Source organism: Drosophila eugracilis, unplaced genomic scaffold (assembly GCF_018153835.1).
Source record: "Drosophila eugracilis isolate 14026-0451.02 unplaced genomic scaffold, ASM1815383v1 contig_1765, whole genome shotgun sequence".
Lineage (NCBI taxonomy): Eukaryota > Metazoa > Arthropoda > Insecta > Diptera > Drosophilidae > Drosophila > Drosophila eugracilis.
In genome coordinates, this window is record NW_024572605.1 from 2,652,080 (window position 1) to 2,677,620 (window position 25,541).

The 25,541-nt window shown below is 43.5% G+C and overlaps 1 protein-coding gene across 1 annotated transcript; it reads right to left on the bottom strand.

Moving 5' to 3' along the window:
* Positions 1-3,722: 3,722 nt before the first annotated feature.
* Positions 3,723-24,643, bottom strand: LOC108108901 (retinal homeobox protein Rx). Its single transcript, XM_017217125.2, is given in 8 exon segments — positions 3,723-4,718; positions 4,862-5,027; positions 17,082-17,248; positions 17,330-17,444; positions 17,446-17,766; positions 17,768-18,444; positions 22,718-22,876; positions 23,998-24,643. Coding segments are annotated over 8 exon segments (2,715 nt in total). The 5' UTR covers positions 24,362-24,643; the 3' UTR covers positions 3,723-3,972.
* Positions 24,644-25,541: the final 898 nt, after the last annotated feature.

The window sequence follows — 25,541 nt, forward strand, 5'->3', positions numbered from 1 at the left end:
ACTGGGCGAATCCTATCGTATTTCAGCCAAAACATTTTCCCTTAAACCATCCCCACCCACAACTTAATATTTAGTCATTCACGTGCTGCCTGCAATCGGTCAAAAACGGAGGCAGACAAGTGCCAGTTCGTATATGCAAGACCCAAATATTTTATGCCAATTCCGAATATATCTCTGTGTCCACTGGCCAGACCGAAATACTTTCGGATATGCGCTCCATCGAGTATTGTTAACCGAAATCTATAGGTCGCTCGGTTATATATCTGCCTAGTCTCTGTCTGCCGCACTGTACGCCTCCAGGGCGAACAGAAATATTCAAGAACAGAGCGTGGAGGCTAAGATAAAGCGGATTCAACGGCAGTTCACGTATATTTTCTGCTTTACAATGTCTATATGAGATTTGGGTGGACCAAAGATTTCTTTGGAAGATTGCACTTTAGCAGATAAGCTTGATATTTAAGTCTTAAATCTCAAATCGAATCTTAAATAAAGTTCTCTCTGTTAACCAATCATCTAATAACACCTAAAATTTCAAGTTTCTATTAGCAAAAACTCTTTATCTGGAAACTTTAAAAATTAACTGAAGGACAGGGGAATTTCTGATTTAATGTTATGTTGAATCTTTTAACGTCAAAGATTAAACCTTGAGATGCCAAGTCCCATCTATGGGTCTTCTGTTTAGCTTGCAGATTTTCAGATATCTTGGGGTCACCCAAATCGATTGCATATATCGCCGGCTATTACCTATACGAGTATGTGAGGGAGGAGAGCAACAACAACCAAAAGTGACGCGGACATTTATGGTGTGCGCTAAAACTGATTTCTGTTCGGTTTGCAACACACCAGCAACAGCACCAACACCAACATATTGAAATAGCAATCGGCACACCCGCACACTAGGACATCGAGAGAAACAGCAGCAACAACAACAATCATAATCGGGGGAATATGTTGTTCAATAATTTCAGTTCTGGCCGCTGGTTTCATTTCGATTTATTTTTAACGTTGTTTTTTTATATATACACGAAATAGAAGCAGCAAGCGCATAGGAAAAACAACAATATATACGTATATATTGAAAAATGTAGAAAATTAGAGGATGGAAAAGAGCAAAAGAAAAATAGCGCCAACGCTTTCATCATCGACCAAACGGGCGCGATCAGCTGTATGTCGTCAATATGCGATATATCTCTGGGTGGATCGAAGATATATCTGGGAGTAAGTGTGTGTGGGTGTGAGATGTGTTTTTAATTAAATTACAATAGTGATATAGACATGCGGATACAGAGAAATTGGAAGAAATATCTCAGTTTTTTCCTTATATTTGCTTGCCCCATGGCCATTCAGCTTCCGCTCGGACCACTCATGGCCATGGGAAAGCATCTTCATTAGCACCACGATCGTCATGATCAGCATGATCCATCTATGTGGTATCCACTCGGACTTGGACTCGGTGGTTTTTGACAAATCCTATTTATAGATCTCCCCTCTCTATGCTACTGCTTCTGTGCCGGTTGCTGTGGAACACTTGTCGCTTGTCGGCTCCAAAAACAGCCCCGAAACCCTCGCAAAATCATTTGGGAATTTTAATTCGACTTCTTCAGCAGCGTCACAAGCAAAGTGCCTGTGTGCATGCACTCTTTATTCAAGTTCAATTCGGTTGGACTTTGTCTTGCACTTGGCGTGCATCACAGTTTTATTTCATTTGTAAAGTATTTTTGGTTCGTCACATCTTATTCTTGAGGAGCAAGGCGGCACACATGTGATTCCACTGCCGGCATTTATGCCATATATGGCGAGTACTTGGCACCTACTCGCCCCAGCAATTGGGTATTTTCGGTATTCCTCCGCCCATCTAGATGATTCATTCGCCGCCCGATCTCTATCTTTGGCTTTTCTCCCCATCGGAAATTCTTTGGCCATCTCTCAGTGTGGCTATCACTCAATCAATGAGTGATCTATAAATGTATATTAGTTTTATGCTGATGTTGGGGGTGGCAGTGAAAGTGCATTGCCCGGAATGCAGCTTGCAACTTTGTCGATTTCCAAGTTCAAAGAAGAACTCTATAGATTATGTATAATTTTATTAAATTTTAATTTTTCAATAATTTAGTAATTAATATTTATATAAATTCTTAAAGTATTTTTCAATTTAAAATTACCGGTAATGAAACTTGCTTAGTGGCGACACCTATATGGCTTGAATGGTAATAAGATATTCAGCCAAGGGCAGACGCCACTTAATTTTCAAATGTAAAATTGGCAGTAGTCTTGCTCTTTAAAACCAGTAAATATAGTTTTTAATCCTAGGAAACATGAAAATCCAGATATGAGTAATGCTTTATGTTTTACGGCTATATATCATTTTGAAAATAGTTTATAAAGCCTAAAAATGTTTTGACAAGAACAGCCAGGACGCAGACCTTAACTGAAGTATCGTTACTGTCCGGATAGGTGGCGTACTACGTTAGCAAAGACTTATACCGATAGTTTTGTGAAGGTGTACTAAATTTATCGGTCTATCTGTTCTAAGCTTCCTTGTTAATATTTAAACAAATTTTCATTAAGTAAAAATACATTAAAAAAGTATACATAAGTAAAACATTATGAAAATTATAAATACATTTTATTTATTTTAAGCAAAGAAAAAACTTTTTTAAGTTATGTTTTGATAATTACGCTAATAGTATTTCGAAATATTTGATCATTTTGAGATTTTACTTACTATTAATATCCATTGTTAAACAAATAACCAATATTAGTACGTAGTAAAATGTTGGATGACGCTCCCTTACCCATATTTCACATAATTTTCATTTCAATTTCTTCCGTTCAGTAATTTAAATAGTAACAATAGTCATAGGTACATCTGTGTTTTTGTAAAATCATTTTTATTTAATTGCATGACATGCTTTGAGTTAATGAAAAAAACCTTGTATCGCCGATTGCCATTAAACTGGAGCTGGCCCTAAACGCTCAACCACTACTAAGTGGACACCATTTCCATTTCCCTCGACAATTCCACTGTAAACGCAGAGTTTTATTCCCATGTTCGGAGCTTCATATGCATATGGGTGAGATTTTCCGGCTAGATGTTGTGCGTGTGATAAGCGGCCTGATGTAATTGCAGGCAATTATCATTGCGCCGAGGTCCTTTGAGCAAATTGTGACGCTCATATGGGATATGGGTTTCTTTCCATATAGTTTTCGTAGTCACAAGTCCTGTAACTCGAATTCAGGCGCCCTGGCGTGGGCAACATGCTTGCATTTTAATTGCCCGCGGCGTTAATCAATTATAATTTTATTCGTTTCTCTATTAGATTCGACTGCGGCTACTGCACCTGTTTCACCTGGTTGTCCCCCCACCTCGTGTGAGTCCTTTGTTTGCACTGCATTTAGTCCTTTTTAATTGCATTTAATTACTGCTTGTCAGCATTTTCTGCTCAATGTCTCCCGATTTTCTTATTAATCAAGTCATTAAGTAGCCTTGAACAGGCGATTAGTGGGCCAGATAGCTACTCATAATTGGCCCGACAAGTTGAGTTATTGATTACCTGCCTGATTGGCCCCCTGCTAATTTACCCACTCCAAGGAAATTACGGAAATCGTGTAACTACTTTTATTAAATCATTGTTTCTAGAAATCTTTTGATGTTAATAACTAATATTAGAAGGAAGATATATGGTTTTCTATATATCCCACCCAAAAAAACACACTTTTCTTGAGCTAAAACTTGTCATATTTATTTTGTGCTAGTATGCATTAGGAATAGACTTCTTCATCAGCCGCTTTTCATCGAAGTAGTTGAAATTTTACAAATACAATTTGCACATTTTTTGAGTTAACCATATAAGAAACTGCGTCAGAAATAAGTCCTTACAACACGAAATTCACTAAACTTAGAACACACCTAGAGAATGATATGGGGGAATGGGTCTGGTGGAGCTGCACCTAGTTAGGAACCATCTACGGCTAGACAATGGACACCATGCCCTTGTTCAGGTTGTCCAGGTGCTCCTTGGCCTTGATCCTCAGCGTGGCGATCGAGTTGCTACGCATGTCCGCCGGCGGCGTGGCGGAACTCTTCCCTGCCGGAGTGGGCGGAGGTGGTGGGCTGTCCCGGCCCACGTCGAGCAGCTCGATATTGGCGCTGGCCGCACACTTGTCCAGGCTGCTTCCGTGATTGCTGCTAGTACTTCCTGCATCCAGGTCGCTGCTCAGGTCACGCCCATCCCCATTGGAATCGGCATTTCCAATGCTCAGGTTCTGAGGCGACATGCAGACATCCGGACCGCTGCACTCCAGAGAAGCGGAGGAGGAGGACGACTGCGAGGATGAGACGGCAGCGGCGGCGATGGTCGTCGATGATGAACTGGGCGGCAGGCTGCTGTGCAAGGGTGTGCCGAGGGGAGTCACTCCGTGGTGGGGCGAGCCCAAGGACGTCGCATGCGGTGACATGCGTGACAGGTGCGGCGAGAGGTGAGAAAGGGGTACCACATGGTGTCCGGCATGAGGATGGGGGACGCCGTGTGGTGGCGGTGGTGGCGGTGGCTGCGGCTGACCATGACCGCCGTGTCCCACGTGAGGGGGCGGAGGTCCGTTGTGGGCATGATGATGGCCCATGGCCGCCAGGCTGCTCATGGTCAGGTTGGCGGGCGCCAGGCTCAGCGGTGGCGTCAGATAGCTGGGGTACACCGTCTGCGGATGCGACAGAAAGCCTAAGGGTAGAAAAAAGTCGAGGATGAGTTTTAGAAAAATTAATTATTTTCTTCCGAAATTGTGATTTCGATTTAAATTACTTCAGTAATTAAAAGTAAAAATTTGGGGTGAAATCTTTTGGAGATTAAAGCATGTATCTTACCTGGTAGAGCACTTAGCAGTGGTGGCGACAGCCAGGGATCCACTGGCAGGCCGGAGGCACCGCATCCCAAGCGATGCGGCAGCTGGGTGAAATGGGTCAGGCCCAGGCGAAGACTCTCCGATTTCTCCTGACGACGCCACTTGGCGCGGCGATTCTGGAACCACACCTGAAAAACGGAAGCCAAAAGAGATGGGTTAGCTAATTGGGTTGCTAGTTGGAGCAATTAAATTAATCGCTTGACAAGAAAAGCGCTAATTTAATGGGGCGTTAAACAGCAACAACAACAAAGCGGAAGACATTTTCATTTCGAAGAAGAGCACAGAGCATAATTAGAAAACGGAAACGGAAGGCAAAGGTTGGATGGGAGGGGGGAGAAAGCCAAAGAGCTCCACGAAGAGAGCAGGAGCTCCGAAAGAGAGAAAGACAAAAAGCAAAATGGCGGCCAACGCAAAATTGTTAATGAAAACACACACACACACACCTATAAAGAGATGCCAAAAGAGATATCCACCCATGAACACACACACATAGACGGGCAAACAAAATGGCTGAGCAGCAGCCACACGCACACATACACCCACACAGCCAAAGCAACGAAGGAAATAAAATAAAATTCAATTAGTTGCCTTGGCTCTAATTAGAATTATCGCAACAATGAGTGTGTATTAGTGTGGCTGTCTAATTAGTGGCGGGGCATTGAGAGAGCGAGACAGAATGAGACGTTAAAAGAGAGAGAGAGAGAGAGAGAGGGGGATAGAAGCCATCTAGGGAAAGTTTTCATTGCCCCCAGCTTGGCTATTACCGCCCCCTCTGCTCCACTTGCCCACTTTCTGCTGCTGCCACGCTCAAAGTAATTAAATGCAATTTGCGCAAATTAATAAGAAATTATTTCTGATGGAAATTTCATTACCATCAAATAATGTTGTTGTCGTTGCTGCTTTTGGTTGCCGCTGCTGCCACAAGGACATAAACAACCATCTATAAGTATGCGTATATGTATGTGTGAGTGAGTGAGTGCGCCTGTGTTTGCGTGCTCTGGTTTCAGCCGCTCTGCGGCTCTTTAATTAAAGATAATGGTGCGTAAAATTATTTTCGTTGCCCCGAAAGTGATTTGCAAAACAAATTTGCCAGTCGGAAAATGCAATTTGAAATGGTTTAATTTAAAATACACTCAGCAGCATGAGGAGAAAACTGAAGAACAGATTATGACAATCAAGATGGGACAAGAATAAAAACCTTATTAATGGCTTTTTTATTCATTAAGGCAAATAGGTTTACTCCTAGGTTCTCTTCTTTAAAAACACATTTATTTAGATGTGTTATAAAATCAGAATTTAAGGAAAATAATATCAGAAAACTATCATGATAATATTATTTTTAAATATTAGCCATTTAAGCTAGAAAACCTTAAATGATTTTTAAATAAGTTGTTCAAAAATTCTGTTCTTAACTTTCCTTGAAAATACTTTTCTATTTATATCCATCGAAAACTCATTTCATGCTAATCAAAAGCCAATCAAATCCGTTCCAATTAGAGTCGTTCCTTGATTATCTTTGAATATCTGTCGGATATCAATTAGCAGAGCAGACAGGCAACAATAACAAAATGGCTCATGCCGCTGGCTCCACTTCCCTACCTTCCCCTTCCCCTCCACCCACCACCATTGCCATTCTCCTACTCAAGCAAATTGAAATCCCATTTAGAAAGTCTAATTTCCTGTCTCTCAAATCTGTACGAAGAAAATAAATTAAAGTTAGCAGCTTTAGGCCACATTCAGCTCCTCACACTCAACCTAACACATACACACTTACGCACACACACATACTCAATCAGAGAGGGAAAAAGCGAGCGTTGAGAGGTAGAGAGAAAGGCAGGGTCTTTGGCTGGCTGTTATAATTTGAGTTTGTGCTTCTTCATTTTAATTAAATCATCAAAATCAATTTTGTAATTTCCATTCATGGCGCGCCATAATGAAAATCCCCTATACAAGCCCCAAAAAGAGAGGAAGAGAGATGGAGACAGCAAGAGAAAGCTCTTTCTCTCTCATAGTCAGCTGGCGGGTGGCACGCCCACAAACATCATAATGACCTTTAACCAGCACCACGCTCATCCACCCAAAAGTTGGCAAAATTGTCTGCTTTCATCTTTGGTTGTTGATGCTGCCACCACTTACCACCCACCACCCTCCACACACCACCCCCAACCCCTCTTTTCGTCATGACATGGACCAAACTCAATTTTCCACCCCATAGACACAAATACAAACAGGCGGGTACACACACACACACACACACAGGCATCCCCATTTTCAGCCATTTTCAATTTTGCTACATTTAGCCGGTTGTGTCCTCAAACAGCACCCAACAACCCACAGAACCCCCTCCCCCCCCCCAATTGCTGCAGGCCTGCAGCAATTTGGCATTCATGTGGAGCACGCGACTCACCACAAGTACACCCTCCGCCACCCACACCCGCACCCATCAGGCAACCACTTTTCAACTTTAATCTTTTTCATAAACTTCACATTGGCAGCAAACAATTTGTGACCACCCCCAAGCACCACCCAAAAAAACCCCCCAAACATCATCATCTTGCTCTTCCTCTGGCTATGTCATTCTACCATTTTCCTTGTCGTCTTCTTTAATTTTGTTCGCAGCAAAGTTTTGCCGTTTTATTGGAAAACTTCTGCCGCAAAGTGTCGTTCCACCCAAAAAAGGGAAAAAAGAAGAAAAAAGCTGGGAATAACCCCACATAGATGTTGAAGTAACTCACACAGCATACAAGGCGTATACGCAATGTGCGCTCTATACCTCACTCGCTCTCTCGCCTAAATACGGCCCTCTCTTTCATTCGCTGTGTGGCAGAAATTGCTTTTCGAATGTTTCTGACAGTTTGCAAATTGGAAAATTGACTTTTAACACACAAGAGCTTCAGCAGCTTAATAAAACTGTTTGCAACTTGTAGAGAAAGAGAAGGAGAGAAAGAGAGAGAGAGAGAGATAGAGAGAGAGAGATGGTGGGTAAAGAAGAGTGAGGGGAAAGGCAGGGGTTGGGTGGCTCAATTGTTGCAGTTCGACTTGATATTACACAGAAAGAGCTTGTTGTTGGATTATTCATACTTCCGTTTTTGGTAGGTTGTTCGGTCTTGCGGCGAAGGATACTGGGACAAATTATTTCTCAAAACCTTGGCCCGGAGTTGACCAAGAGCACACATATGGAAGTTAGATAGACCACATGCCAGGCTTATACGTTGCCTATTAGGGGAGAACCCTGCTCAAGGAGCATAACAAATATAGGTTTGTGATTGGGCTTATTTAAGATCTAAAGAAACGCCTCGAACTACCTTAGTTTATAAGCAATTAATTTATCGGATAGAATATTTGGTTAAAGTTATTAATACACCCGGAAAATACTATTTTGCTTATCCAGCACATCCCTTTGCTACTTCATTGACTCAAATATATGTAAAAATTCAAGATTTCTCTTTTAAAAGAAGAGGGAGGAGAATGTATTTCATTTTATGATATTTGATATGCCACAAAAGTAAATTTGTTACTGAAAAAGCAAGCAAAATTCTCAGAAGCATGCTTGTTAGCAGGCTGACTTGGCCATGTAAAAAGTAAAACCTTTTGATATCTTTCATCTCTCCCACTGGGGGGCACTGGGAATCAGCTCGTGCGATCTACTTAAAACTCACTGCTAACCTATGGCATAATGATTATGCCTGCAACAGGACTATAATTATCCCTGCGCCGCCCGTTTGTCATGCAATTCAATCAAATTGATTGAAAACTCGATGCCATCGAATGCACTTTGTTTGAGCTGGTTCTCGTTTGCGATAGGCAAACTAATTGCATGGAAGCGAAAAAATATTACCCAGCATGTCCTGCAATTAGAGAACCGACCCTCGGGGGCAATGGATCGAAAGTCGGGCCGGGACAACCCGTTGCGTTCAAGGATATTGATAGCGGCGCCTAAGGTAATAACCCGAATGCAAACTGCATGGGAACTCCGGCCGCTCCTCGCGCAAGCTTTAATTCAATTAAAAAATCCTCAAATCCTGCCAGGGGGAGCCTAATTATAGGGCTGTCCCGGTTCCAGACCGAGACAGACACGAAGCATTCATCAGTCCGTTTCAATTCTTTCTGGGCCTGTCATAATTCCAGTCTGATTTTGGAGGGACAAAGCCGCAGCGTGGAGTCCTTGCCCTGCTAGTTTATGACATGTTTTTTATTCCATTGTTGGCTTTTAGTTCCGGCCCAGGACCCTCTCAACCGAACCCAACCCAGGCCAGAAGCTTCGGCATCCTGTTTCGGTTTCGCTTTGTGCGATTCAGGACAAATTAGAGCAAAGACAAAAGCCTTGACGACGGCCACAATCCGCAAGATGTTTTAATTAGTTTAGGAGCCGACAAGCATATTGATTTACACTCGATGCCGACGTTTGGGTTTTCAGTGAAATGGATGGGAAGGGTAAAGAGTTTAAGCAGCTTTCTTATATTTCTGTCCGAAACTTGCTTCTATAGAAAAGAAAAGTATATTTTTAAACCAAGTTAACTAAGTTATAGTAGATATAGTAACATTACTTCCTTCCAAGATCTGTAGCAAATGGATTTGACTCCCACATTTTTTGCTCCGGCTTTTCAGCTTTTCACACCACCCCTCTTCTCTGCTAATTGTAGTCTTACTTTTCCAACGAAAGTCCTGTAATCGAAGGCCAAGCACGCGACAAATCTTGATTCCCTGACAGCCACAGACTCGGCCAGTGACTCCGCCTCAAATTTCGCCATGAGAAAAGTCGAGGAAAGGGCAAGTTTGAGGAAAGCGAACTGCCAATCCGACACCCACTCGATCAAGGCTCGGGTTTCCTTGGGATTTCAATTGTTCTATGCAGAACTGACTTTGTCCAGGAAAAGTAGCTGGAGCTGAACCTGAGGCTAGAGCAGGGGAGGATTGTTTGCCGGGGCGTGTTTGCGCCCAGCCACGTGGCACCCTGTATTTAATTAGCTATTTATTTACTCGCTGACATGCCGGGCAGCATTCCGAGCGAAAGAAACGAGCGCACGCACAGTTAATAAGCAGTTAAATCGGCTACAAAGGACGACAAATACCGGGCTCCTTTCGGGGTTGCTTAGCTCAACTGTCACACACGGGGTGCGGGGTATTTTCCTGGTCCTAGTCCCTGCCACTTCCCAGGCACATTCACAGGGACAAAATTCTGTTGACGCATTTTTAATTTGCAACAGTCGAGAGCTATGAGGGAAGAATGGGGGATAGGAATCAGACTGGCTCTGAGCAGTTGCCACGCTCAATTTGAATAAATTTTAGGGGTCACAAAGAGATTGAGGAACACTGAAAAGAAGACCGACTTATAAGCCACTTTCAAGATTATTTGGCTTTTTTATTACCTTTCCTCTCAAGAACTACCTAACATAGCTTATGGAGACAATTGCTTATGAAAATACTTTTTTTTATTAAACTAAAAGGCTTAAAAAAAACATAAATGGTGCGAGCTTACGAATACAAATTTCCATATATTTGTATATTTAAGATTGAAAAAGCTTCCAATACATAGAATTTTCCCGCCGTGGAGGGGCGTCATAGTTTTTCGGGGGCTGTCGCATTCAAAGTTTGTCCCCTGATAACTTAATTATAATTTGCGTGCTCTCGAAAATAATATTGTTATTATAGTTATTCCACCTGCCAGCCGAAGCGAAATTTGTTTAGGTGATTAATTAGCACGTAATCAACGTGAACAAGCGACGTGGAGAGGCCCGAGCTTGGAAAATTGTTTAAGTGTTTTGTGATTTATGCAGTCGGCAGGAGGAATTCGTTTGGGAAACGCATAAAACCAATTAGCAGGCAGCGGGAATTAATTAAAAGCGGAAAAGCGAGCCGAGAATTCTGAGTTCACAGAGCGAAGGATTTCCTATAATATTTCTTGTTTTTTTTTTGTTTTTTGGCTCCATAAACATGATGTCTGAAATTATAATAAGCGGCTTGGGCCTGACATAATTAGCGACCATATGTGGGTATGCCCCTCCTCCATTCACCCCCGCTTGTCAAAGTAAGCATTTATATAAAGCTGATTAAGTCAATTTTACGTATCGCATGCATGCCGGAGTACAGCAGAGTCAGCTCTACCTGTTTGGCCTGGAAATTCCCTTTTTTTTTGGGGCCTGGGCATTATTTTGATTGACTGTGGATCGGAATTGAAATTGTATTGTTGCCGCTAATTTGACAACTTAAGCCCAAGTCTCATTTAAACTGACAGCAGAGAGGCATGAGATGGGGATAGGGGTTATTCGTCTGTTTAAGGTTCATCATTCCCTCGCCGTTTCCCGATTACACAATCCAAAATCAAAGCCATAATTGAATCTGAAGCAAAATGTAAACTGTAAACTGGATTGAGTGCATCCTTGACATCTGACACGGGACAGGGCTGTAATGCAATAAAAACATAATACTCGAAAGCACCCGCACTTGATCCTTTATTTTTTATCCTGTTGCCTTTTGACTCTGAAACGCTCGCTGAAGCGAACAGATGTGCAACTCATTACAAAGCATTTAGGCGTTCAAATTGAATAATATTCATAATGTTCCCATCAGCGAGGGGTGTGATGGCCTCTCCAAACAAACCACCCACCTTCAACTCACCCCCTTTTCATGTTTTCCTGTTTTCCACTTGACACTTGAGGAGTTCATGGACGGCGGAACAGCTGCTCGCCGGGATGTTTTCACAGAGATCCAAGGATTTTGGCAAAAGTAATTTGCCATAAAAAAGCCCCGACAAAATGGGAAATTATTTCATTGTAATTGTAATTGTCTTCGCTTGATTACATTGGTTTATATTTTACTTCGCTCTAAGCCAAACAAATGGAGTGGCAGTGATGTCAAGTGTGTGTGCCAGGGGTTGCAACCACCTCGTTGGAGGGTGGACCCAGGGGTTATATGATTTATAATTTCATTCCGTTTGATTTATGCATTTATATTAAAATGTGTTGACAGGTTACGGTGAATTTGAGACAACCGAACCCAAAACTAAAACAAATCCCCAGCACGTGGCCCAACTCTATACTCTCTGCCGATTGTATTAGCCATCAGGTGGGGGCGTAGAAAAGCGCAATCATAGCCGAAGTCCTGGAAAAGCAAACAGCAAGCACAAGGACACGTTTCGCAGCTTAAATGGTGGAAAGGATGCGCTGTGTAAACGAGAGCTTCGCATGAAAGGCGGCCGCGTAGTAGGCTGCCTTTAAACTCTGCCCGGGGCTCAGACACTGGAGACAACAACACCCTTTGGCCGGGCCAGGACATCAGACCCGAACCAGACCAGGACCTTCAGGAAAGCGAGCAAAGAGAGCGGGGTGGCGGTGGTGCAGAGCAAACTCAATAAGTCGCATAAAAGAATGAAATTGGATGCCATCGCAAACAAACACAAACGATGCCGACAATGTGTTCTCTGCCAGATCCTTCGGCATCTCCGGCCGCAGACTCCCTCCAACTGCTGGAATTCCTTTGAGCCGTGCGGCAACTGCGTCGTCATCCTCCCAATGCCCCTACTACTCCAGCTCCAGCTATCTGCGCTTTGGCTTTCAAGTTTAATTAATTGCGACACGGATTCTGCGTGGGCGTGTCCCGATCGCAGAAGGCTTTCTTCTACTTCTCGTTTGAAAAGAGCTTCTAATGAGGGTTAATTGAAAGCGGCAAACTTCTGTGGAGATTTTGGTTTACTCCCTGCACCCGCGAGCCCTCCTTGTGCTTAGTCAACTGTCCTGCCTTCAATTAGAAATGAGACGCAATTTACCAAAATATTGAACTATATAAGAGGTGAGCTCGAAAGTTTTATAAAGTGAAAGCCTTTAGATTTACTTAAGATTTATCTTTGAAACATATCTTTGATTACATCCCTTTTTAAAGGGAAATATCAGAATGGTATTATTTCCATGAATTTCCATATGCAATTTTTACACCCTCCTCCCTGACTTTTTGTTTAACCCCATCCCCGTGTCACCCAAATTGGCTTTCTCATATCAAGTGCTTAAAAGTTTCCCTGAAGTTTCCTTTTGTTTTAGTTGACAGTTGATCAAAATACATTTTAATAAACGGCAGATGTGTAACCCAGGAGGCATACAAGCACAAGCCCAGACCCTGCCTAAATATAATATAAGCCCGGGAGTTCCGGGATAGGACAACCCCCTATCCTCGTCTGCCCTTTGTGACCTGACATTTATTTACCCTTGCGGTGGCTTTGTTTTTCCCGTGGTTCGTTTCCTCCCCCTCCCTTATTACTGTTGTTATGCCAAGGTGGCATAATGTGTTAATTGCTTTGCCCACACCCACCCTACTCCCTACAACCACCCCTCCGCCCACGCTCACGGCACTTGAGGGCAGCTGTCGCTGGAGAACGATGCATATTTCATTGCCATTTAATTATATTGACGGGAGTGCTTAAAAAACGAGAAATGCAAATGTTCATTAACTGCTCTGGGCACACTGGTCGAAGGGACACAAATCAGGACAAGTGCCTAATAAATGGCCTTAAAAGACCCGGCCACTCCCCGAAAATCCCCAATGAGAGTAACGGGGAGGTCCTGGAGGGACCTCTGCATGACAATAAGTTAAATAAGTTTGAAAGCTTTTCCGCCCTCCCCATTTCAGACGCCCAGTGGGACCAGCCTACTTAAGCATTCAATGGCTTTATTCATTCGATTTGATGACCCGCACAGGACACTCACGTTGCCGAATGATGGAGATGAACGAGCTTGTTTGGCAGTCGGGCCAGCGATCGTTTTCATTATTAGATTTGTATAGGATTTCATGGGGCTGGGGGCAAGGAGCGGGTCTAAACAAATGAACCTAATATGCATTATTATTATGGCATGTGAAAACGAAAGCGTTTACTAAGGAGTTTTCGGGATGGAAAGGGGGCAGGGGAGCAGGGGTAGTTGTCGATAAAACGGTCATGCAAGCAAACGAATGCCAAAGTTGAAGTAAATATTCAATAAAAAATAATCGAAGCAGAAACCAGAACGGAGCACCCAACGAAATGAGCATAAAAATGTGGAAATGTCGAGGGGTAAATCCGAATTCAAGCTCCGGCTCAAATCCAAAGGCGAGGGCAAAGACGCAGCCCAAGTGGAATGCAATAAAAATCTATTTTATTTGTTAGTGAAATGACATTTTTATTTGTTTGCTGTTTATGCACATCCACTCTCGCACAGGGATATGCGAGTATGTATGTGTATGTAAGGAACGCTTTGGGCTGTCTGTGTCACGTCACACATGTCGTATGAGCAATATATGCAGATAAATAAACTATTACACAGGATTATTATTTGCTTTGGCGCAGGATATTTTGACAGGTTTACGATATTTAATCATTTGACTATGCAAAATAATTGACACAAACTTTTGCCTCTTTGTTTATTTTTGCTGCTAATAAAACCAATAAAAACGGTCGTTGCACATGGAAAAGTAGTCATGTTTATTTGCCTAACTAAACCAAGACATGCATTGGTTCTTCCTTTGCAGTCATCAACAAAGATACATATATCTTCATCGATATATCTCAACCCCATCTGGGTACGATTCTCAGCGCTCGGCCATGGCAAATTAAGTTTTAATTAAACTCTTTTGGCCCCCGGTTTAATGCGGCGTATGATTGAGTCGACTGGCGGCTTTAACCCTTGACTGAGTGCCAGACAACCCTCCCGGAGGAGGACGAGAAGACCACACTCAGCCCTGTCAGCCAGTAATCCAAACAAAAGTAATTGTCATCTCGCAGGACATATGTTGCGGCTCTCAGGGTCCCTGTGGGTTTTTTTTGGGGTAGCGATATGTATCGCCACGGTAAGTGTTAATGATCGTCTAGCAGTGTTTTTTTGGGCGTTAATCTGCCGTTTAATTTGGTGGCTTAATGCGTTTTGTTTTGGTTACCATCACCGATAATCCCCGAGCTTAAAGGGCTCAAACCCTTGTTTAATGGTTCCCGTTGCTGTCTGCTTTAGTTGTTGTCTTTGGGCCAATGCTAGACCACAAAATGACACAATTTCAATTTTGAACTTGCATTCAAACTATGCCCTCGTCTGTCATCGTATATTGCCATTTAAACAACAATCAAACAAGCCACAGAGAAATTCATTCCATTGCCATACACAAAATGCAAAATCCAATCAAACTTTTTAAACAAACATTTAACAAATCTATTACAATGCAATGACAGCAACCAAAAAGAAACCGACGAAAAGTGGGCGACCAAAGCAAAACCCTGAAATGAACTCATCTAAACGAGAAATTCTATTTGGTGGATGGCTGACTGGTTTTTGCAAAGAAACAACTCAGTCAACTTTGGTTACATTTCCCTTCTTTCCGTTTTTTTTTTCTTTTACCAGCCTATGTGGTGTAGCTGTGTGTATGTGGGTGTGTGTGCGAGCAAACTTAATCAAAACAAATTTCCACCTTCAACGAGTTGCACACCAAGCAATTTCCCAGGCCCAGTCAAAGAGCAGAAAAAAAAAAAAAAATAAAAATAGCAGGAAGCAAAGGAGTAAAAACGATAACTAGAACTTCATGCAAACTAACCGCAAATACGATTACAAACACACAGGATCAGGATGGGGATGGCGACCCCACTAAATCGAAAAAACTAGTCAAAGGGTTGGAGAGCCAGAGCTCGTTTTGGTTCCTGCTGGCATAATTTGAATTCGTGTCAATTTGACAAAGTGACACATGAGGGCCAGGCCCAGAAGGAGAAATTTTTATGCGATTTCGCTTCATTACTTTTGTATTCCGTTTGTGCGGCTGACTGCCATGGCCTGGCTATAGATACAGATACAGATACAGATACACCTATAAATACATACGGTATTTTCGGTATTTGTTTATTTATTTATGCCCCGTGTTGTGTTGGAGACGCCGACGACAGTGTCGCCAACTCTGGGTCTCTGGCTGTGGGCACGATAATGTTTAGTCAATAAAAATGATTTGTCGGCTGAGGAAACGAAACGAAATCGTGAAATTTGATATGTCCTTTGCATTTATCGGAGTGGGAGGTCTTTGCCACCACCCTACAGTTTACCCCACCTCTGAGTTTGCGGTTGGAAAACTATGCTAATTGCCTGGTCCAACCTAGAGCTTACAGCAGCCTGAAGTTATAGTTTTTCTAAGTAAAATAGGACTTTATGAAACCTTTTATCGTAGAAATATGTTTATTGGAAAGATATAAGCTCTTAAAATATTCTTAACAAAATCAAAGCCATTCTCAGTTTTACTTAAAAGACATGGAAAAAAGGAAATCCCTCTATCTCGGAAAACGTTTTGCTTTTACAACACCCTCTGTTGTTGCCCATCGATAGTTTTTCTTGGTTAAGCGTATTTTATGCTACACCGCTGTGAATGGAATTTACGAGGCGCCCTGCCCGTTCACGTCACAATTTGCCACCCGAAACGAATGGCTGCCAGACATGGCATCCCGCCATATCGCCACATTGCCACTGAGGCAGTGTCTCCGAGCATAAAAGCGCATAGTCGCATAAAATGCATAATTCTCTCCGAGGAAGAAAAGCAAACTTATTGAATGGGCCACAGGCCAACTTGAGAACTCTTTCGGCGTTGTCATTCCGCTATTGAGACATAAATTGTTCCCTGCACTCGGAGCCAAGTTATGCGCAAAGTTTGACATTATTATTGCCCTTAAGGGGGTAAATCAAAACGCCTGGTTAGGGAAAGGAAAAATCATAAATGAATGACTAAAAGAGTTATGGTAAAATAAAGGTAGTTAATTCGAGTTCAATTTTATTCGGCAATGTATTGATCAGACTTCGAGAAACTAAGTAGAGAACAGACAATGTTGCTCAATTATTCCCAATTGAGGTCCAAGTCAATCAAATTATGCAAATATCTAGTTCTCCTTTCATTAAGGATCCTCCGGCCATAAATCCCTGCCAGCTTTTCCATACGTACGAGTATACAGGCATATCTAGCACCTTGCATTCACAGGAGCCTTAGATGCAAGGGGATGATAGAAGGCGGGTACAACTTAATTTCGTTAAAATAAATAGCAAACGGAAATTATTTAATTTCCGGAGCCTGGCTGGCGGTTACTCCAGCTGCAGACACGTTGATTGCACAATTAGCTGAGGCTCGGGTGTAAATCAATCCCAGACACAGGAGATACCAGAAATACAGGGGAACTGAACTGGCTTGGACAGGAGTTGACTCACCTGGACGCGGACTTCGGGCAGGTTCACCTTCATGGCCAGCTCCTCGCGGGAATAGACATCCGGGTAGTGCGACTTCTCAAATGCCCTCTCAAGCTCGTGCAGTTGGTAGGTGGTGAAGGTGGTGCGGTTACGTCTATGTTTCTTCTTGGCGCAGTTATCATCTTGACCTAAAAGTACAGATACAACGATAAGATGAGATTCAAGAGGATGTTCAGAACTGCAAGTTATAAAGAATAATCTCTACTTACCCTCATCATCGCTGCCGGATGTTATCTTCTCGCCCTGCTCGCTGCTGTTGGTCTGGTTGAGATCCTCGCTGGAGGCGCAGCTGCCGTTGACCAAACTGTCGTTGTCCGCATTTAAGTCGCTCGCCATGATCGCCTGAATTGCTGTTGCCGTTGGGATTTCCATTGCTGCTGTTGCGAAAGTCATGCTGGAATCCCTGCTGCTGTTGCTGTTGCAGTTGCTGCTGCTGCTGGTGGTGCGATTGCTGTTGTTGCTGTTGATGATGAACCTCCTCTAAGCTGCGGGCCCGAATGCCATAATTGCCTCCTGGCAACTGACCGTTGGCTAATTTCGGCTCATTATCATCACAGAAGACGCCGGCAGACTTGCGCTTGGCGGCCAGCGGACCACGTGGCGCCGGAGTGGGCGGCGAGGTCACGTCGAGCTGCAGCTTTGTCCCCGTCATCGTCGTCCTCATCCAGATCGCTGGCGGAGGACATTGAACGCTCGTCGTAGCCAATCTGCGACTGGGCGACAGGCGCCGTCTGAGATTCCATGAAGTAGGCACCAGGCGGCGGAGGAGGACCCGCTCCACTGGGCGATGACTTGGCATATTTGCCGTGCTGATTCTGCTGACTCTGCTGCTCCTGCGCTGCCTGAGCAGCCAAGGCGGCAAGATGCTGCTGATGACTGCCAAAGGAGCTGGGTGGCAGCGGGGTCGGCGGAGCAGGTCCAGAGGCTCCGGGCTGCAATTGATTGGCCTCGACCATCTGGTGCATCGAGTTGAGGTAATTGCCCGCCGCCTCCTCCTGGTGCCCATACCCATGTCCCTGGCCAAAGCCAAAGGCATTATGATAGCCAAAGGGTGCATGTCCATGATGCGGTGGATGGTTGGGATGTGTCGGGTGACCTGGCTGCCCGCCTATCTGCTGTCCATGATGCAGGGGCGTAGCATTTGGTGCTTGGGCTTGCTGACCACCCGGCGGAGTTGGGGGTCCGTAGGGCAAGCCAACTCCATTCTTCGCGTGTTGCTGCAGCATGCTGGCCATGTGATTGTCCATGCTGCGCAGCTGAGTCAGGGTCATGCCACAGCGCAGATCCGTGGCGTCCTCGTCGGCCAAGGAGGGATCAATAGAGCCTGAAATTGGATAAAGGTTTGAGGATAAGATGAGGAGGGTTCAAAGAAAATACGACTGAGGAAAGGATAAGAGTATGACTAAGACCAAATCAATTAGCCCAGCCTATATATAGAAACCAGAAGCACTAGCATTAAGTGTGTAATTAATTGAGCATGATCAATTGCTAATAAAATGTAATGAGCTTCGGGTTTCCTTTCCCCATTCGCCCACGCATTTAGGCACCTGATTAGATTTTAATTAGTATGCCCAATGAGGCGGGAAGCGCAGTCATAAAGCTGTTTGCCAACTTACTGGCTAAAAGCCTTGAACAGGCAGGCTAATAACAGAGTGTTACCTAATTTGGTGGTGGTTGAAGGAGGCGGCAAATGGAAGGCTTCGACCTGCAGCGGGTCAAACCTGTTGGCCGCCCACCCACTAATAAAAGGCTTTCAATTATACGCCTGGTATTTACAATGTGAGGCAATAAAAATTCTCTGGAAACAGAGCCGGAGTCCAGAGATCCGCGGGGTGAAGAGCTCCAGATGAGGCGGGTGGTATTGGTCCCTAATGGGCGTTCCAAACTAGCGCTTGTGCATATCACGTGACATGCAAGGAAGTCATTAGTTGTCGAAGCGCCAGGGCCAGGCTTTTTATATTAGGTTTAGGTTTCAGCGGGCTTTTGCGAGTCTCAGTAGTTTTGGGCTGGATTTTGTGTAACCGAATTCAATTTCTATGTTAAATTGACTTTCGGGGCGGACCTCAGATTCGAAACAAAACCAATTACCCAGTCAGACTGGGAAGTTGCTACTCGAGAATATCTGTAATTATTTGATAGTCTTTTGGATAATTACTTTTCGACGTAACTCTGTTACCGTCGCAGACCGTTTCGTTATGTCGATTGTCTAATGTAATTATGCGCCACATCGCTCCGATTCGACTCAGTTCGATTAATTGGGTCAACATTTTGGCTAATTAACTTTAAACAGCAGCCAAACGAAGATTGTAAATGCCCCGAATTAACCTCTGCAAGCGTTTTCACCAATCAATCGAAATTTACACGCCCAGCATGCGTTTTACTGTGAGCCACTGTGGTGCTAATGAAATTAACAACGAAAATTCGTTTTGAAAGCCTCTGCAAATGAAGTAGCACAAAAGACTCCGCAATACGATTATTTGAATGTGAGCCACATGAGGCGATAGACAGTAGCCAACAGTCCTCTTCCCTTCGAGTAGACCCCTCCATCCATCGAAGTCCGTCCACGGAAAATACCGCTGAGTTGCCACACGTAGTGCGTGAGTTAATTGCGTGAGCATCGAAAAATAAAAGGTTAAAACAAAAGTTTTTCTGCCAATCTAGGGAGGTGGGGGGTGCTTTTCCTAAGCAATTGGCCAAAGTGTGAATGATGTGATGGATATATATGGTAGGGAATATGTTATTTCGTTTCATAAATCAAGACCTTATGTGACATAAATCAATGTAGTGGAAGGAATGTCCTTTTTTTCTATAGAAACAGTTTGGCTTAATGTCATAAAGAACTTCTGGTTAAGAGATAACTTACGATTGCATAATAATAGATAGATCTTTTAGATACATATGGTAGATTTTACATTGGTATGATCCCCAAATGAGGTAATTTAAATATTAAAGACAAACTTCTAAATAATAATAGATTCTAAACCTTCTAAGCTGTCCATAAGTTCCCAAAACAAGCCAAAAACCCAGCTGAGATCCAAGTTTCCTAATGGTGAATGAACCACGCTTAAAGCCACTTCCCATTCACTCAGGTTCGATGGCTTGATCGACCAAGTTGGCTATTCATTCAGAGCTAGCCACGTTAAGAAATGATCGACACATCAATTAAGAAATGATTTCCGTGCGCTCTCCATTAGCCTGGCAATTCAAGTTGTCGGTTGTTAACGCAATGAAATTTGATTATGAATTTCAAAGAACGTCTATAAAAACCTGAATTTGTGGATGCTAAAAAGGTTCAGATGGCTACCGAGAAAGTCTGTCTTGGAGAGATGCTAGACTACGATTAGAATGTATCCTTATTTTGCTCTAATTTGACTCGTGTTTCCGATGAATCCAGCCCAATGTGAGGGACAAATTGACGTTAATCGCGTCACTTCTCCGTTGCCCATGCCGCATGCCCCCTGCCCATGTCTAATCCTAATGATGATTTGACAGTTTCCCATTGTTGGCCCAATACTTGGCCATTAGGCGGCCTAATTGATATGTTATTAGCCGCAGCAGAGTGTTTCTAAAAGTCATGGAGAGAACAGGTAGGGCCGACTGAAAGGAAATGCACATTTCGGCTGATTTCTTGTCCGCCGGAAGATCTTTGCAGCCAGATGAGATGCGATATCGGATTCATATCAAAAAACGAAACAAGCCATAAACAAAACTGTCAATCACAAGTGCTTGTTGGGGATTGAGCTGGTATGGGGGTTCCATATTCCATAAAAAGTGGTAGAAGCCACAAAAGCGGCTAATAAGACGACGCCGACGCACAGACACGCATTAAAATCATTAAGACGCCTTAATGCTCAATTTAATGCCGCGTCAACTGCTTAACAGATCTCGTGTAGAAGGGGATCACTTCGGGCCAGAGCTTCTCCCTGTCTCTTTCCCACCGCTTTGGCCCCTCTCTTTCGCTCTTTCTTTTTAGCTTATCTTGATCTTAACGTTGCAAGATGCAAGTTTGTTTCGCTTCTTGGCCAAATGCACTTGTGCCTCCTGCGCCTTTTAATGATTGTTTACATCTCACTCTCAATCTTGCCTCTCTCTCTCTCTCTCTTCGCAGCACTCTACTTGTCTCTCTCTCTGTGCTGTGGGACGCCACCGTTGCCGCCAGCTGTCAGTTTAAATGCTTTTTGACGGCTTGTGTCTGGCCGCCAGTTTAATTATGGCTTAAATGCGAAACGCTGCGAGCTTGCCTTGTAGCAGAGCCCCCTTATAACCTCCTCGCCTCTCCCTTTGACTTACCCACCCCCTCTAATTAGCCTGTTTCTAATTAATTTGCGGCCATTTAACCTGTGCTATCTTGTTGTTGTTGCTGCCGCTCAGCGCCATTTTGATTTGCTCTTGATGTTGTTGTTGTCAATTTGCCTGTCACGTTGTTGTTGTTGTTATCGACTGTACCAGCTCTTTATAGATGTATATAGATATATAGATATAGATGGAGCCTCCATTGTTGGAGGTGTCTGTTTGGAGCGTTTATGAGGCCACTTAATTGAATTAATTGTTTATGTACTTGCTGCTAATTGTTTTTGGCCGAAAGGTGTGTGAGTTGAAAGCTGCTGAATTGGCAATTTAAACAATTTCTAATTGCTTTTGTTAATTAGGGAATGAGAAATTAGAAATAATGCGGAGATAGATTAGGAAATGTTTGTCATTAAAATGGAAATGAGAGGATATATCAATGGGATTGGCAGTTAAGGGAGGGAATATCAGTAGGTTTCACTTCATTAAATTAAGTTTATATAGTTTATTATATTTCTACACTTCTATCTTCTAAAAACCTAACCTTTACGAATCTAAAGTCTATACCAGTCCCCCACCTTAATGCCAATGGCAACTCCTTAATTTCTCACCTCGCCACATGGATGATCCGAGGACTCAAGGCTCTGGAGTTATGCACATAACCATAATCGTAAAAATATCAATGCCCACCCTTTTTTCGCAACTTGCTGCCAATTTTGTGGCCTAGAGGGCGGTGGGCGATGGGCGTGGTTGAGACGCGAGAGCGACAATCGCTTGCCGGCAATCAAAACAGAAGCGAAATGAATTATAAATGACGTGCAGAAGACTATTTTTGGCACCCACCTGATGGGGAGGAGCCGTCGCCAGCTGGCACCACAAATCCCCACTATAATCCAGTTAAAAAGCCTTCAAAAGTATTCACTCCCCGCTCAGCTAATAGAACTTTAAATTGGCCAACGAAAAGCGAAGATGGGGGAGTGCTTCTAATCCCATCTCAATGTATGACTTCCTTGCTGGGCTTCGTTTCGTTTTCTTGGCTAGCGATTACCGCTGACTGATTGCTTATCAGCTGTCGTGGATCTCGAGGCGTTGCCAAAGTGCAAGTCCCGACGCCACCACCCACAGAAAGCCACCCAAAAGCCAACCACCCCCTCCTGACAAGGCTAATACAATTTTGCGATTGTGTTTGTTGATTCCATGGGCTGCTAGTGGGTAATTGAAATCGATTTGCCTTTTTTATGACAGGGCCCAACGATCACGGCTAATGGGCAAATAATGTTCTGGGTTCTTTGCCAGGACTTATGACTTACCATCGATGACCGTTTCCGCACTTCGGCCATTTCCATTGCCATTTCCTGTGCCATTGCGGTTCTTTAGGCCCAGAATGGCATCGATTGTATGGCGCGGCGTTAGCGTCTGTCCACCCGATCCGAATTTCCTGGCATTATCCTTCAGCAAGTCGTTGCTATCTGTGGGGGAAAACAAAAAAAAAATGGAAACAGAACCTGAATTAAAAGCCTGTTTGCCAACAGTTTGCCAAAGTCAATTAGGCGCACGTCAGCCCTGCGACTCTATGCAAATTTGTCAGCAATTTCGAAAGTATTAAAATTTAGTCCAGTCCCACATACACACAACTTTATTTGCGATTTTAACGAGCTAAAAGCTGTAATTGCGACCAGGACTCCTGGACTGGATGGCCTCTACCTCCGATTCCCTCCGCCTCAATGCTAGCCCCCTCAAATAAAATGGCCAGTTGTCACGACGGCATGCTGGAAAGTAGGCAACATGTTGCCTGATGGCTTTATGCATTTTTAACGAAATTAAAACAAACTGTGCCAAGTGGCGAGTGGCGAGTGGCGAAAAGCGGAAAGTGCAGCGGGTAAATCCCTTTAATTGCCTCGTCTTGCAATTAGCTTTTTAATTTTTCTCTCAAATTTTCCGCTGTGCATGTTAATGCACTAAAAAACATCGCTGTGAACACGCACACATTCAGGCATTCACTTACTCATGTCGCCAGAACGGGATGGCGAGATCAGTCCGGAATGTCCGTGTCCGGCAGCAATTTGTGTTAATTAAATCTATAATCAAACAATTGCTAGCCTTTTCCGGTTAAGGCCACCCATAAAAAACAATGGAATTTAAAGTCTTAAAAAGCAGAGGTAAATGTGTTTATCAAAAAAGTGAGAGAAGTCTCTTGGACTTTAAGAAAGAATATATACCTCCAAAAGCTTTAGAGTTTTTATTGCAATTATATTCTATATTTGAATTTTTAAATAATTTTATAGATATTTTAACTCAATTAGATAACCATGTCAAAAATAACTTTATATTCTTTCCTGAACTTGCAGGGTTATTAGAAGATAATTAAGATATTATTTTGAACTTTAGAGTTTCTTTCTATGCTCAAAGAATTTTATAATCCTCTCAAAACTAAGCCCTTAGAACGCCAAGAAAAAACATACTATCAGCACTAGAAATAATCTTGAATAAAAAATAAACCTAAATTTCGTATCTTTTCCAAACCGATCCCTTACTATCTTTCAACTACCACAGAGGGTATCACGAATTTGCCGTCGGAATGGCAGCTCACCTTCCGTTGAGATCACAGTGTTGTTGTTGGCCAAATGAGCGGCATAGTGCTCGTGGAACTGCTCCAGATTCTTGAACTTCTCCACGATCATCTGCAGATTCTTGGCATCCCTCACATTGCCCAGCAGGTGACGCAGGTGCTCCAGTTGCTTGGGTGGCAGCTTGTGGTTGCCGCCGCCCTGCTGCACCAGCTGCTCGAAGATGTGCTGGAATGTGGCGGCGGTGTTGTTGGTCGCAACAGAGGGGTTGGCCAATCCGGCGGGACCACTCGTTCCGCCGGAGATCGTTCCCGGTTTCCCGGCTGGTGATCCTGGCTGACCAGGAGCCACATCGTGGGCGGGCGGCGTCGAGGCTTTGATATCCATTCGATACGGGATGCAAAAGTACTTTGAACGGCAATGATATGATTGATCACAGTTGGGGCACTAACACACACACACTAATTGTATTTGATTCGATCTCTGAACTTTCTTCACTTTTCCTCTGGCTAAATGTCAAGCATTTTTCAGTCACAAGCGGGAAAACTTTAGCTCGGAAAATATCAAGTATCAACTACCAACAAACTACCGAAACCGTTGCGCACCGGGCCAAGGCAGAGTTGGCAATAAACTCGAAACTCGAAAACAGCGACTGAGGCCCGCTGACGGCTCGAGTTTCCAAATCGAATTGGAAACCGGTTGAGCTCACCACATCTATATATACACAGTGTTCCTGTGTGTGTGCCTTAGGGGGCGGAGCCATAGTGAGAGAGGATTCGAGAGCAGGAGAGAGTGCGAAGGATTCGCGGGGTGGCAAATGCGCTCTCCTCCAGCACGGGACAGGACATACTTCCTATACTTCCTTGCGATCCGGAGGCCAGAGTGTAACAATGGGCTTTCAGCTGGCCCCGACTCCTGCCAAGTGGTTTGTTTGTCGGCTTCGTAATAAAATAAACTAACTGCACTTACTGCCCTTCGCCCAGATGTTCTGGAAGGGGAATGCCGTGCTGAGTCCTTGCACTTTTCCGCCCCGGAATTATGACTTTGGTGCCACAGATTTTTCGACCACAATTGCATCGGAAAACCATTTTGGGCTTAGGCCACAAAGTGTGCGTCTCGCCTCTCTATGCCTCTCTCTCACTCTCCATCTGTTGGCACTTCCCTCTCGCTCTATGGATTCTCCCAAGGAGCGTGAAACCTAAAACGGATACATAAGTGGATTTTGTTAATATCCTGCTATTGTTACAAATTTGCAAGCTGATTGCGGCAAAGCGGCAATTGTCAGGGAAATAAACTTAGAGCCATTCGCCAAAGAGCTGGGAATTCATTGGTCCTGGATTTATCCTTAATGAGTTACCTTAGTAGGCCTATAAATCATTAGGAACATTATTGTGAAATATAATAATTATAGTTAAGTTTCATATTTTGAACTGAAATTCATTGCTAATTAGATTGGTTTTGGTTTAAAAATTGTATCTTTTGGGAACTCTTTCTCTAAATAAAGGTTTTTCGATTGAAAAAGCCATATTTTGTTCTTAGGAGATCTCGTTTGTTTATTTCTCTCACA